The sequence below is a fragment of the Monopterus albus genome, unplaced genomic scaffold (genome assembly GCF_001952655.1).
Source record: "Monopterus albus unplaced genomic scaffold, M_albus_1.0 scaffold241.1, whole genome shotgun sequence".
Lineage (NCBI taxonomy): Eukaryota > Metazoa > Chordata > Actinopteri > Synbranchiformes > Synbranchidae > Monopterus > Monopterus albus.
The window spans coordinates 155540-171776 of NW_018128121.1; the positions used below are offsets into that span (position 1 = coordinate 155540).

The 16237-nt window shown below is 40.4% G+C and overlaps 1 protein-coding gene across 3 annotated transcripts in view; it reads left to right on the forward strand.

Annotated features, from left to right (window-relative positions):
* The window catches only part of klhdc8a (kelch domain containing 8A), a 46302-nt gene that overhangs the window by 28217 nt on the left and 1848 nt on the right, over positions 1 to 16237 (forward strand). For 2 of the 3 annotated variants that reach the window (XM_020620565.1, XM_020620566.1), the window contains 4 exons: positions 1848 to 2012; positions 3055 to 3273; positions 13064 to 13165; positions 14229 to 14377. In XM_020620565.1, the coding sequence (XP_020476221.1) occupies positions 1848 to 2012; positions 3055 to 3273; positions 13064 to 13165; positions 14229 to 14377 (635 nt within the window). The remainder of the gene's footprint in view (positions 1 to 1847; positions 2013 to 3054; positions 3274 to 13063; positions 13166 to 14228; positions 14378 to 16237) is intronic. The other variant, XM_020620567.1, reaches the window with a different exon arrangement.

Below are 16237 nucleotides of genomic sequence, written 5' to 3' on the forward strand. Positions count from 1 at the left end.
CCTTTTTCCCTATTTTTTTTTATGTACCATATTTGCACCGAGGTTGCTACTGCTGATGCAACAGAATTACTGAATTACTCCCAAATTAATACTATATTATTTCAACACAAAGGTAAAATCAAGACCATAGTGGGTTGCTAATATTAGTACAGCAAACATGGTAGCCTTAGATGCTAACATATCCAGAAGGAATAATGCTACATCTTAATCAAATGTGAGACTTTTTGGCTGTTTTTAGTACTTTCCATCTCAAAAAGACAATCGGATGTTAACTGTAGTTTTCACTCTGTCATTGTCTCTGTACAAACGAACATGACAGTTTTGATCTGGCAGCCACTTTCAAGAGGTTCTCCAACTCTGTCCTGTTTGAGCTGACTACTTGAAGTTTGAAAAGGCTTCTAATAATCTTTGCTAGGTGGCAGATTTTATGGTCCATAATGTGACATTTTAGAGTACAGATTGTAGAATAACAACACAAACAGATTGTCATGGGGGGGGGGGCTACTATAACAGAGGTAAATATGCACTTGTTCTGTTCCATTTTCAATTGATTTATCAGACAATACATAAAATCTTAGTTAATCAATATGTAGTGTAGTGTAATGTAGTTGATTAGAGTAACTGCACTTCACAGGGAACTTCAGATATTTTTCAACATACTATATGAATCACGCTTAAAACAACACTTCAGTACACTTTAATTTTAAATTGAAATGTCTTCCAAGCAGGTTTTCCAATTTGACATCAATGGAGATAATTTTCAGGTCCCCATGCTCAGATTTATTCTCACATTTTGAGAATCTATCCAGTAGTCTATATAAATAAATTGTCTTTTCATAGAGAATCTCTTCAGATATTGATGCGTGTGTGTTCAGTCCCGTGGTGTATCCGTCATTGTCTGCTGGAACACAGATAGATGCTGTACATATACAGACTTATTGGCTTCATTGTGGTGCTCTCTCCATCTCCTTGACCAATGTTCGATCCTCGGTCCTTTGCTTGCAGTTCCATCCCTGAACTCATCCCCAGTAGCTGAAAAAGAGACAGATAGCCTGACAAAATGATCAATAGGGCCAAATTAAAACAAATATGGTATTTTTAAATGGCTAGTCGGTCACTGAATTGATAAAATAATGCCATTTTTATTGACATTTGTGGGATCATTATTTTCCAGATTTTAGATAATGAACTTCAGGTAATGAGCTTTTCTTTTCCTCAAAATGAATACAGAGTATATGGGAAACCTTTTTCCCTATTTTTTTTTATGTACCATATTTGCACCGAGGTTGGGATCAGAGATATATGACTGTATATAAAAACATAAAAATTTTATAACGTAAAAATAATAAAAATGCAGATTGTTTCCCTGCAGCACTTTTTCCTCTTCAGTCTGTTGATTAATGCTGCATTGTCTCTTGTTTTAGCACTCTCACTCCCACTTCCATTCTTATGCTAGAGGTGTCATACCAAAGTGCCAGACGTCAACTCTTGCATTTTTATTCTGCTGCTGTACTCCCTGTCCTCCCTGTGTCTGTCACAGTCTCTTGCCTCATCACAAGCTAACGTCTCATCCAACTGTCTAGCCTAGAAGATTTTTGGCACTTCATAAAATAAAGTGCCAATGAGGTGTTTCCATCAGCTGGGATTAATCTTTCACAAGCCAATTATTGTTGAGCAAGTTGTTATTGTTAGACTAATTTTAGCAGCATTTTTGGGAGTGTTGTAACAGACAGTTTATCTTACAGACTAAACAGGTTAAATCCACTTTGCAAATTCAACTCACAATATATTGTATACATCAAAGACTCAGGTGGAAGCTCTAACTCTGTGTGTTCGTGTGTGTCTAGATAACCGAGCTCTGGCTGTGGGTGGAATGGGTGCTGACCTGCAACCTCGTAACATCCTGCAGCAGTATGACCTTCGAAAGGACGTGTGGGCTCAACTTCCTCCCATGCCGACTCCACGCTATGATGCCAACGCAGAACTGCTGGGCAACAAACTCTATGTGGCAGGTACAAGCAGACCACTGTGGGCACGTTCACCAAGCCATACATTTCATAGTTTAAAGGGCGAGGCCACTTGGTCTTTAATGTCATACATTTTCAAAGGGCACAGAGGTCATTTTACTGAGCACTAAGGCCGATGGACAGATGGATGAATGTTTGCTAATAAAGACATTTGAAACGGAGGTACGAACCTCTGTACATTTTAAAAGTAAGGTTTAACTTAATAAAAACATAAAATCTAAAATTTCAGAAAATAACTGCACTGTGAAAACTAATTAAAGCATAACAAATTGACATTCATAGTTCCAAAATAAATCTACATCTGTAACCTATAATCACTTGCCTGAACCACCAGTCACCTCTTGCTCTTTGTTTTTTAATTCATTTGTCATCAGTCTGGAAATTTGCCAAAGGAGGGTGCTGATGAGAGGGAGGCTGTGCTCCAGCCTGTCGCTGAGAATCACTCATGTGACACTATAAATGTGAAACTATTACAATGTATGACTGCATTTATACAGAACATGTAAATATTCTCGATGAACTCCGAAACTGTTATTTTTACTTTTTTATTTTTTTAGGTCAAAGTCTTAATTATGGGGTTGAACCCCCTTGTAATTTGCACCCTGGTTATCTTTTAATGTAAACGAACAACTCACCACAGTGGCAGCACCTTATCCCATACACAAGTCTGAAGTAGACTGGAGTTTAACAGCAAGCTTTTGTAAATTACCGATAAAACATTGCGGCTGCACAGCTTCAGTGCCGGGAGTGACTCATGCTGACGAGAGTCGAGAGCTCCGTCAGATCTGATGAGGGCCATCCTACATATATAGAGGGCTTTAGGACTAAATGTGAAAGCAGTGACAGCCCTGTACATATGGCTATTGTGAAATTTATACCCTGGTGCTCACACTACAATAGTTTCACTTTGTGTTTTACACGACAATAATTATTTCTCTTGGTTACAATACCCACTCTATAAACATCTAAACAATAATGATTCTTATTTAACTGTAATTAATTATAATTCTTTTTCCTAATCTTTAAGGTGGTCGTCAGTGTAAACGACCACTGAAAGCCTTGGAAGTGTATGACACAGAGACACGTTCTTGGACTACGCTACCCATGATACCATGTAAACGTTCATATGGGGGCGTCATATGGGACACAGCTGGGAGAATGTGTCTTCTAGGAGGGCTGCGGCAGGGAGGAGGACACCAGAGTTCCAAGTTCACTAAAAACGTCAACATTTTTGACACTAATCAAGGTACACAAACAAGCTGTACACACACACACACACACACTTGATTTCATTCCTCATGGGGACTTTACATTGACTTACAGTATATTAATTTCTTGGAGATTTAACCCTAAACCAGTTCTAAAATCCTATGATTTACATGGAGGTTACCAGTCCCCATGAGGAAGGCCGAGTCTCCGCTGTGTGAATGTCCCAAGATTGTGAGTGATACCAGGCACGCGCATGCACACAAATATGCTGTCTTAAGTTTGAGTGTTTCACTTGTAAGCAGTGCATCACCAGCAATTATGGGTAACATAGGCAACAAGTTTTGACAATTAAGAATTTGTGGAATAAAAAAGATGATTTCAGTAGTTCTGCTGCATGGATTTGGATTCCTTTTTCATATGTCCAGTAATATTATGGGAGTGTAGTGAAAAATGGGTGGGCTACCCTTTCAATCAGCCAGACACTTAGCTTGCCTGCAAGGCAAGACTTTGCTCCCTGCCTCCAGTCCTAATGCTAAACCTGACTTCAGCTACATACCTAATACACAGACAGGAGACTGGTTAAGTCTTATGGTCTCACTCTCATAGATGATAATATGGATATTTCCCATTTAAACTATTCCTTTAACATTTGATATTGATTAGAGACCTATCATGTCCCACACAGACATGTTTTAATTAATAACAGAAAATGTCTCATCATCTCCTTTTTCACTGACAGCATTCATCTTCAGTATGACTTTACTGTCATACAAAACAGCCATTAACATCAACCTCACCATGAAGAGTAATGGTTTTCTACTCAAACAGGCTCATTCCTCTCTTATCTGTGCACACTTTTTGTCCCCAAACTCAGCAAAATGACTTATCCCCCTGTTCGGCAAAGACACCCCGGAGTAACAGGTGAACAAATTGAGGAGGGACCACAAGGAGAAATGGGAGAGCAAAAATCGATAAGTCATTTTAGACAGCCGGTTGTACGGTCACACCTCGCGATCGGTCAGGTAAAGGCCAAATAAAGCAGAACATGGGAGTGATATTGTTAATCTATGATAATGGGGAGAAAGATTGCCTCATGTATGAGAGAGATAGAGAAAGAAAGGTGGAAAGAAAGACCTTCACATGCATATATTAATGTATATCCACATGCACACACACGCAGAAGGCGGCCTTACCCCGTTTGTGCAATCTAATTTTGGTTCAGATGAGCTGCAAAGAAATTACCAGATCCAGAAACAGATTGCTTCATTATCCATCTACAGCAATATCTCTCCACACACACACACACACACACACACACACACGGTCATGCTATCTACTGTCACACTGTGATATTCTATTACTGTTCCATTCCATCTCACCAATATTAAGACACATGCCTGTAAGGTGATGTTTCACCATTGTTGGCAAGCTGAAAAAAGTATGACTGAAAACACAAAGAATGGAGCTGTGAAAGAAGATTAACACCTAGAATGAAAAACTGTCTTAAGAAAACTCAAATTACTAGTGTCATCCAGCCATACAGATGCTTTGAGGTCTGTGCATGGCTGAACACTCTTCCAGAGTTGGCCCATTTTCCAGAGTGGGTGAGTGAACAAGAGAAATAGAACTTAATTAATTTCACATTCCTTTTTCTTGATAGGGGCCTGATAATTTATGAGAAATCATTTACAATAATAAATAATGTAATAATTTCAGTCTGTACTTGAAGTATCTCCTTGGCTTCTCAGACTTCAAGAACCTCCACCAATAAGATCTGGCACTCTTTGTATTGCTTGTGAAATGAAAGCTACTCATAGAAGTCAGTGGTCACATGGTGATAATTGAAGAGATGAGAAGTAACCTTTTAGCAACTTTTAGGTTGTGCATAAAATGCCACTGTTGTTAATTAAAAACAATTAAAAACATACCGCCATTTCTTCTTCATGAAAAATGTGAGGTCGGCCTTATTTCAACAAAGCCCTCCAAAGGCTAATGACAGTTTTACAGTCTCTGAAGTAGCTTCTCATGTAGGTGTAGTGCTGTTGTTTGTGTGCAAAGAATGTGATAATCACTTTCTTTCTGTGCTTTAAAATGTGCATGCATTCAGAAGCCCTCTTAAACAGGCGTACCAAAACTTTTCCACTGGTATACAGGTATAACCACAGACAAATCCAAATGACAATGTACAGTTTCTATTGTAAATACTGTAGGTATCCTAATATTTTCAAAAATGTTATCCAAAAGGCTCTGAATGATCATAACTTTTTACAGTGTCTGAAGTAAGCAAGATCTCTGGATATTTTTAACAAATATTAGGGTCTTGTGTTTCATAATGAGGAAATACTGTAAGTCACCCAGTTCAGTGGTGTGTGTCACTGATGTGTTTTTAATCATTTTTCAACATTGGAGGTCTAGGGTACAGACAAATCGACCGACAGGTACTAAGAGTGTCTAGAGGCAATTCACTGCTGGCTTTAGTTAGTGTATAAGGAGGGCTGAAAATACTGTTAAAATAGAAAATGACTAGCCTTATCATTTAACATGTTCATTCACACCTTTGGGCAATTTAGAGTCGCTAATTAACCCTAACGTGACTATCTACTGTGATACAAAGCTGGAGAAAACCCACGCAGGCACAGGGAGAACATACAGACTCCACACAGAAAAGCCCTGGTCGACCATGAGGTTTGAACCTGGAACCTGTTGTGAGGTGACAAATGCACCACCTTGTTGCCATGGGTATATGTCATTTGCCTTAATTGCATCCAAGTTTCCCTCTTTTTCTTGCATCTTAGTCACAAGGAGACAGGAAACAAGGAAAACATGTATTTAGGGAAGTGAAATCATGTGACTGAAAATGATAAATCAGCCCCATTTCACAATGGTGAACAATCTTTAATTTTTTTTTTTTTTTTGAAACAGGATGACCAATCTGATTTATTGTTCCGTGGGCCATACCCTACCTCTCCAAAAAAGACTTATCAAAATCTATGGCACAGCAAAAATCATCTTAAGACACTTCACATAGAGAAAACCCAACAAATCCCCCTAGAGCAAGCACAAAGGGATCTTTTATTTCTTGTGGCTCTTTACTACCTGGAAGTATTTGGTCAAAAAAGCAGGCATATACTTTTTGTGATTTGGGGCAACCAACACTAAAATTTCTATTTCGGTTGCTTTTCTCAACTGAAATAATGAATTCTGTTGCTGTCAGCGTCTAACAACAAGCACGTTCATCACTCCCTCAAGCCTGAGCAATCAGCACTCAGGCAATAGTAACAAAAACCACACATGATGCAGTCCCCCTGGGGCCAACTAGCAGCATATTGCTGTATTTCTGATTTATGCCTGGCTTGAGATGACAAAAGCAAAAAAGAAATGAAATGAGAATAAAAGAAATGCGGGCTTGTTTTGGACAAGGCTGTGGGCCAGAATTATTAAAAATACTGCAACATTGTATGAAGAGATTCTGTGCAAAAGGGGCCTTCTGTGCGGTCAGCAGTGTGTGAGACTTCACACGTGACAGCCAGACAGAATCCATAAAGGTCCGAGAGCCTATCTCCATCCTTTTCTAGTTACAATCATGAGGGACAATTACAAAGGAGAGCTGTGAACCAAATCACCACCACACAGACTACAAAGCTCGGTCTTCAGAGGATCGCCTCATCTCCTTCATTCTATTGTCACACCCTCTCTCTGTCTGTATTCTCTCTCTCTGTATTTTCTCTTTACCCATCTCTTTATTCTCCTCTACTGTCTCCCTCCAGAGTAGAATAATGCATGCTGCTGTTTTCCCTGCATCCTACAAAGAAAGTCTTGGCATGAAGACTTGTGTAATCTCTTCAAAGCAAATAAGAATCAGGCCTGCAGTCGCAACTCAGTCTCAGAAGACTGGACAATAAATCTGTACTGTAATGTGTTGACAGCAGGGGTGTAATGGTACACGTATTTGTACACATGTATGCATACCAAATTCAGTCTTTAATAGGAGTTAACAGTCGGCTTGTTTTGAGTTTGGAACATTTTTTCAAAGCTGCATTCCCACGCAAATAAATTACGTGGCGGACCAAAGTGCAGCAACACACCAGACACCAGCCTCTGGCCAATGCAAATGAGAAGCCAGAGCTAGGAGGGCTTCCCTTACAATTAAGTTCTCTGCGTTTAGGAACACTTTGGCTTCCTGGTGAAATATAACAACAGAGAGAGAAGTGGATAAGATGTCTTGTTTGTGTATTGCACTCCAGTCCGCCACTTAATATGTTTGTTCAGTTTTGACCCAAAACGGCAGCAAGCAAACGTGACTATCACTTTGTCACTTTTTATGCCTCATGGCTGGAGGCATTGTGTTTTCGGGTTGTCCGTCCATCCATCCTTCCCATTCTTGTAACCATGATTTCTTCGAAACGTCTTAAGAGAATTTATTCAAATTTGGCACAAATGTCCAGTTGGACTCAAGAATAAATAATACTTTTTCTGGGGCTTAGTGTTGTTACACTGGCTGCTTGATTGCACAGATTTTCAATTAGACAACGTTACAAAAACCAGTATTTACCAGCAACAACAGTTCTTAAGCAGTTATGTAAGTTTAGAGCAACATACAGTCATTTGGTAGATCACCAGTTTCCAACACTAGCTAGCAGTTACCAAGAATTTAAGGAAATACTTAGCATGTACATCCTGATTCAGGGAAGTTGTTTAAGAAAGTCATTCCAGAAAATGTAGGAAAGTAGAATAGATGAAACAGATTAGATGAAGTTAAATACTAGTTGCTGGGTATCACTTGGAAATTTTTAGTACTAGTATATGATATTTGAGTTTTGGGACTAATACTAAAACAATTACATCTTTCAATACTTTGCATTAAGAAAATATAACAACCCTTTATTACCAAAAGAAGCCAAAGTTGTTCAAATGTTAAATGTTATCTAAATACAAGCACCTGAACTGGACCAGAAATACCTACTGTCTGAAATCTTAGAAAAGATGCAAATTGGTGCGAGGATTTGATGCTTCTGTACTTCAGGGTTTTAGAGCTTGGTAAGAAAACAACAGTGAAGTGCACACAGACAGGATCTTCCTATGAGAAGAGCAGAGTGGACGGCCAGCTGTGAGGCTCTGCTGTGTTGCCCTTCATTGTAACTTAACCAGGCTGGAAAGGAAAACACAGCTCTTCATCACACACTGCTGCAGCATGCAGGAGGGCTCACCATCTGGCTACTTATCGTTCTTTCATTTTCTCTGCCTTTATTTGTTTCTCTTGACCTTGTTGTTTTTGCCTCTTGTTTAAGAAAATGATTGAGAATAAATGAGAGGGAAACAAATAAATGAAACAAAAATAAGGCAATGAATGCAACGAAAATGGAAAAACAAGTATGAGAAATAATAAAACAAAGAGCAATATTCAAATGATTTTTCTTGTGCTCTCTTGATCTTTCTTTCTATTTCTCTCCACTCCCCCGCTCTCGATATCTTTCTTCCTCTGTCATGATACTCTCTAGTCTTGGTTTCGTTCAGATAAACAAGACTTGGCAGCAACAAAAGCCAAAAGAAAAAGAACAATTCTGCTGAATCTGTCACGGAAAGAGAAACGTTATGCTGATAGGTTTCTTTTCATTTCCTCTACTTTGTTATGCACCTTTTATCATCTGAATTGCTTCAGCTTTGAGTGTGAAGGGCCACGTGAGGTTTGTTAAAAACAATCTTCCTTGTCAGTCTTAAGTGTCAGGTAATTAAAGAGATTAAATTAAAATTATAATGTTTTCCACACCTGCGGCTTGACAGATTTTTTAAAATGTAATTTCCACATATTTTGGGATTAAAAGCTGCCAACAGCTGTTTCACTGGTGAATACAAAAAAGCCTTTGTTCACCGCTGCACCTGTGTTCAATTCCCAGCAGCGGGCCTTCAAATTTGGCAGTAGCAATATTCTGGGTGGGAAAGGAGTTGAGGGATGATGTATGCTTCACTGTACTAGCAGCTCCTATTGGCTGGCTGCGATATCTGGGATCTGAGGGAAACATGCAAATAACAACTGTGTATGTTACCAAATTCAGAGTGAAAACAGTGACGGCTGCACTGTAGCACTAGTGTGTAGGTCCCAGCAAAAGAGTGAAATACAATAGAGGGGTTATGATGCCAAAATGCCGCACAGCCATTTATAATACTCATAGAGGGGTTTTCATGACTTTTTAAATAGTTTTTGTTTTTTAATTTCAAATTAATAGTTAGCGTAAACTATGTCATCTTTCATCACAATGATTGTGACATAGAAATATGTGCTTGAATGTATCTGACTGTCAAATGCCAAGCCTTGTAAGATGACAAAAAATTGTGATGCAGCCAAAGTTTTTGACCAGATGACCCTGAGTTTTTTACCCGTGCTTGCATTACACCCTTCCAACTAAAGCTCCTCCTAGTCTGGTAAAAATATTTGACTGCCCAATTTATGTGTATAATGCCTATTTCATTTGCAGTGTATCATAGTAAATGATGACCAATGCTGCATGTGGGACGTTTTTCTACTTCTATGACGTGTTGAGGTGACGCTGACCAATAGGAGCACAGATTGCTCTTCTGTTCACAACACCTTTGGCATACTGGATTGAATCATATTCCTGAAATATCATACAGCTAACAATAGCAACCTGACTTTCAGTCAGCCTTGTGAAGTAGCTACCCTATCAGGGCTAGCTGTCTAGTTTTTGGTTCTACTACCGGCTTAAAACACTTATTTTTAACCACTACAGTACCTCATGTTCTCCATGAATACAACCCATATTGCCCTTTTCATGTGACCCACATATGGGTCTGCAGTGTTTTTTTTTTTCTTTCGCTTGCCAGTATCACACACACTGCTTCAGATGCTGTTCTGCGTTTACATTCTCCCGAGCTCTGACATCTGTTTCACCCAAGTCTTGAACGACAACAGGCAGGCAGACTTTGTCGCGTAACAAAGTGACATCTCTCATATTCCCCATCTAAGTCATGGCAAGATTCTATGATAATCATGTAATCTGACATAATGGCCATCTCATCAGACAGAAAAGTATAGTCTGAACCAGGCATAAGAGGAAGGTCACTGATGCCAGTATCTATTCACAATACAAATTGGAACAAGTTGGTTAAAATGTACAAACACAATATACAATCATTTTGTAATGTTTCTCGTATGATGTGCCTGGTTTCATTATAGACATATTCCTCTCACTCAATACTCAGGGAGGGGTTAATCAGTAAAATCAATGAATCAGTAATAGAAACAATGCTGATTTTGTCCTCCAGATTCAGCATTTTTATTCAGCTAATTTCTGCTGCCATCAGCCTGGTGAGCACAGTGGAGCTGCTGTCCTTTCAGCTCCTCAGGAGCTGCTGAGACAGCTCGTTCTGAGGACAAAGACGGCTGACTGAAGGTCAGAGTCGGTATGGTTTTCCAGTAGCACTGACAGGATGGTCAAGTCTCACTTTTAATGTGGATTTCCAGTGCTGTGTCATATAGTGGACAAAAAGCATGAGGACTGTCACCACTTTAAACCAAGGCATCATACATGGAAATAGATTAACCTCCCTGCAGTTTTGGGAAACAAAGGACTCTGTTACGGTAAGCCGTGTGTTGAGTGGTTTTGGACCCAGTAATGATGCAGACTCGAACCCAGGCTAGACAAGGAAAACGTCTTTAATGCGTCGCAAACAAAAAAAACAAACAAAACAACAGAGCTGGTCTCTTCTGCAGATCTCAGGGCAGCTGGGCACACTGGGTTGACTGGACTACTGTTTCCCAGGGTGTAAGAGAGGCGTAACTCGCTGAATAGCTGAGCGCACCGCAGGCCCAGGGAGTAGTCCAGGGAGGGGGAGGCTGGTGCCAGAGATCCCGGGTCCGGTGTGTGGGTTCCCCGATGTGGCAGCGCTGGTAGCTGGGCGGTGCAATGTGGTTTGGCGGTGCTGTCCCAGGATCGCTTGGGAGCTCTATGGGGGGGCGGAGCTGCTGGAACTACCTGTGCCTGCCACCGAGATACAGGGGGCGGCCCGGGTCACGGACGTGACAGACTCACAGGGTCTCTTGCTTCTCTGTGCCAACGCAATATCATGAGCAGCTACAGACACATCAACAACAGTACACTGTAGTACTACAAGCTACCAGCAGCCCAACCAAAATCGTTTCTAAATGACAGATTTATGCATGTAAACAAATTAAACGGACATTCCACAATGTAAAAATACACAATGCTGTACATTTACTTTACACTTGTTTAAAGTAACTTGTAAAGCAACATCTGCAGTGCGTTTTGTAAAATACATTAAATTTAATAAGCATTGAAATAGCAGGAAATACAGTAAATGCTGGAAGTATTAACTTGCACCTTTAAAAAGTCCAAATAAACTCCACCTAGGATTATGGAGGAATTTACATATAATGGCTTGTTATTAATTTAATGCATTCATTTAATATCACACTATTACACTTATAGTCTATTATTAACAGTATGATTTCATGAAGCTTTTCAGAGGAATTGTAGCTTGTTGTATTTTGATGCTGTTGTAAGGACTGTCTCATATTTCCATGCTGTGAATAGTCAAGTCAAGTCAAGTCAAAATGTTTATTTGTCATATGCACAGTTAGGAAACGTGTTTCCCTGTACAATGAAATTCCTTTGCCGTCCACATGAATGCCACAAAATACAAATGAAGTTTAAAGTAGATAAATAAGTAACACAAAATCTATCTAAGGCACTTTAAAACAGCAAGTAAAGAGATATAATAAAAATATATAAGAATATAATAGAGAATGTATGCTGCATGGGAGCAGCATGTGCAGCAGTCAACGGTGAATGTGCAATTACACATGTGCAAACTGAGAATGTAAACAGTACAGGTCGACAGTACATGACGTATTCCTGATAATAAACTCCTCAGCTGTTTAGGAGTCTGATGGCAGAGGGAAAGAAAGAGTTTTCAGTCTGGAGGTCCTACATGTCACACTTCTGAACCTCCGGCCAGAGGATAGGAAGGTGAACAGTCCATACTGGGGGTGGGTGGGATCTTTGAGGATGGAGGCAGCTTTCCTACGCACCCTGCGGTGATAAATGCTCTGCAGAGAGGGCAGTGGAGTCCTGGTGATCTTCTCCACAGTCTTTACCACTCTCTGCAGGCGCTTGTGGTCCATAGCAGTAATGCTGCCATACCAGACAGTGATGCAGCTGGTCAAGATGCTCTCAATGATGCAGCTGTAGAAGTTGCAAAAGATCCTAGGTGACATGCCAAACCTCCTCAGCCTCCTCAGGAAGTACAGCCGCCATTGGGCCTTCTTGACCAGCTGTGTGGTGTTATGTGTCCAGGAAGCATAGGAAGCAGTCCCACAAAGATACAGTATCTGTTTGAGGTGATCCTGACATCTACTGGCATCTTTCACTCTGCCAATGTTGATCTCCCATTATTCACCAGCTTTTTTTTGTGTGTTTTTTTTGTTTTGTTAAAGTTCACTTGTAAAATGCATGTGCCCGCAAACTAACTTTCTCTCCCTGGTAGTAGTCTGACCCTAACTCCAACCCTCCTGTTCCATCCCTGTCTCTGTTTGTAGTCACTGTTTGCTGTAACCTTTGTGTGTCCTTGCTATGTGTGTGTGTGTGTGTGTGTGTGTGTCGTACTGTGCATGTCCTGACTGCAGCTGCCTTGTGGATGACCTGTTTGTACAGGTCACACTCTGAAAACAAGCTCAGCAGCATCCTGTCCAGCTGAAGGTGGACAACAGTTCCATGGGACTTCACCTCAGAAACTTTATAAGCTTGTGCGCCCACACATTTGCTCACTCTAGCTGTCATTTTCCTCTGTAGGTGCCTGGCTGAAGTCAGAGGAGACAGTGGCAATGAAAACAAAGAGAGCTGACTTTGCTGCTGCGTTCCTGCGTGGCCGGATGGTAGTAGCAGGAGGTCTTGGTAAGAGAAACAAGTAGTAAATGAAAACCTCTGACTAATGGGGTATGATTCATGTCCGAACAACCTGACAGATGTAAGCACATAGAAGTGTTCATATGGTTTGCTTGAAGCAGCTGAAGTTCTCAGTACACCTCAGTTGCTTCTCATCAGCTGTGTCAAACTTGGTATATGTAGAAGGGAGATACTAGTTTAGGACTGAAATCTGTGTCCAAACTAAAATGCTAAAATTGTCACATTTCCTCTGTGCTGACATAAAGGTTCTCTGACCTCATCGTGGACCTCTTATTAATTATTTGCACTCAACAATGAACCAAAGAATACTTATTTAACATGTTCACTTTTGAGCATGTGTATGCTAATACAGGAAACAATTTTAATACTGTAGGTTACAGTTAGTATCATAGATTAACATTTTATGCTTAGAAGGTTAAAAAATCATAAAGTCGAATTCAGTAATTTAATTATTTGACCTGTACATATTGTACACTAGAAGACAGAGAAGAATGTGTAGACTCATAATCATAATGCAAAGGAAGGCTGTCACATTTTGTCTACATTAATTAAAAGTAAAAGTTAAAAGTCTCTGCTTTTTACATCGTCACATCCATCAATATTCTGTGTAAACAACCAGTTAGCCTCCGAGAGTGAACGTGATTTCAGTCAAATAATTTTTCACGCTTATCTCTGAGTTAGAAGTATGTAGTTAGCTGTAATGGCTACCCCAGATCAAATCCTGAAATCCTGACTGAAATCATGCTCATTCTGAGGCTGATTCTCTCAGGCTAACTCATTGCCCCAAAAACATCATTTAATGCAGCTTCTCATTTCCTCGAATCTCTACAATGGACGTAATGAGTTAGCATGGCTAATTAATTGATCATGGTTTTTTTTTTGATGATGCCAAATTTTAGAAAGTCAGAAAAATACACTTGATTTCTGAAATATATGCTTCCACGTGAGCAAACCCCTGCATGCCATTCTGGTAGGACATGAAGGAAAATTAAAAGGCTTTGATATATGTCAGATGTGTGTCTACATGTGTGTGTCCTCCTGCGTTCGCTAGGTCATGAGCCCTCAGCACTGGACACAGTGGAGGCCTTTCATTCTCAGAAGAAGAAGTGGGAGATGCTGGCTCCCATGACCTTCCCCCGTTGCTCCACCTCGTCCATCGTCATCAGAGACCGCCTCCTGGTGGTGGGAGGCGTCAATCAGGTACACTAGAGCTCAGTTTGACTGCAAAGGTTACATAGTCATAGTCTGTGGTGTTTACAGTTATTACTGAAATTCAGTAGTCCAACAAGCAACACATATTCACAGTGGCAGATGCTCACTGTTATAAAAGATAGAAGTGTGTCAGACAGTTTACTTGTTTATTTATACTCTGAGTGTCCCCTGTAGCTGCTGAGTGTCATTTTATGTGGAGTGACACTGTAGTGACGCATTAGTAGGCAGGGACGTGTTTGACTGTCCATCACGACCATGCCTACGAACATCTGTCCCTGCTTTACATGCTGCACACAACAGCGTCGCACAGCGATGCCCTACTTTTTCCAGTATTTTTATTTTTATTCCACCTTTATTTAACCGGGGAAATCCCACTGAGCCTTACAACTGCTTTTTCAAAGGAGCTCTGGCTGTGATAAACAGTGTTGTAGGCAATTTTCTGTAATATTAATTGCAGCCATATACAAATATACAAAAATGATCAATAATAATGTTTTTACTGCACTTGAGCTTGAGCAAAATGTCTCCATAAGCATTGTGTAGAGAAATATGAAAATGGAAAAAGAATCTGTTCTCTGTGTTGTACAACTGCATGAAAATCTGCAATAGACAGTAGCAGCAATAAGTCATATCAGATTCCACCTCCACTAAGCATTAAAGTAAACTTATTATCACTATTGTAGATCAGACTGAGTTGGCATCAGGTAAAGGCGTTACCCAGCACCCATAACAACAGCTAGTTCCCCGATCATCCACAGAAGGATTCAGTATTCAAATGTGAGGATTTTACACAATACTGTAACTATTTATGATAATTAGTGGAATATGCATTAAAATTTAAGCACAGTTTAGTTTCAGAATATCACATCAATCGTCACTCCAGCCGTTACTTTGTCTTTTGAAGGAAGGAAGTATTTTTTCATTTCTAATCTTTTCGTCTGAGACTATATATCAACTCTTTAAACTCATCAGTCACAGTCAGGCTCTCCCTGTTGTCTGATATGTAGGGCTGGGTTTTAGAAAACAGCTCTTGCTGGAATCAAAGCATATATACACTGTATGTCATTGTGGATTACAAAGAATATATTGTAAGAGAAAGGTATCTGAAAGAACTGGATTGTCGTGTAGAGTTTCAACCATTTTGTTGCCATCCTGTATGAAGGAGACTGGAGTTTGTCAGTAATCATTTACACACTTGAGCAGCTGGTAGAGAGAAAGCTGCCTTGAGGTTTACATTAGGTTGACAAGGTGTCCCAACAATGAAAACAAAAATGCACACAGTGTCATTTACTTGAAGCACCTGAAACCAGGTCCAAACACTGTCAGAGCCACAGTGTCAGCAGTTTCAGAACAACCTGCACCACCTGACGGCACAACAACACACAGCAGCGGTTTAGGAATGCAGGTTTGTGCCATCAACAGGCAAAATATTTTAAACCAGTTACAGGAAAATTATTAGTTTTAAGATGACTACATTCCTTTGTTTGAACATTACCCATAAAGTTCACTGTTACTGGGATTAGTTACATATACTATGGTCATGAACTTTGGGTCATGACCGAAAGGGCAAGATCCTGGATACGGGCGGCCGAAATGAGCTTTCTCCGCAGGGCGGCCGGGCGCACCCTTAGAGATAGGGTGAGGAGCTTGGTCACCCAGGAGGAGCTCAGAGTAGAACCGCTGCTCCTCCACATCGAGAGGAGCCAGCTGAGGTGGCTCGGGCATCTGTTTCGGATGCCTCCTGGGCGCCTTCCTAGGGAGGTGTTCCGGACATGTCCCACCGGGAGGAGGCCCCGGGGAAGACCCAGGACACGCTGGAGGGACTATGTCTCTCGGCTGGCCTGGGAA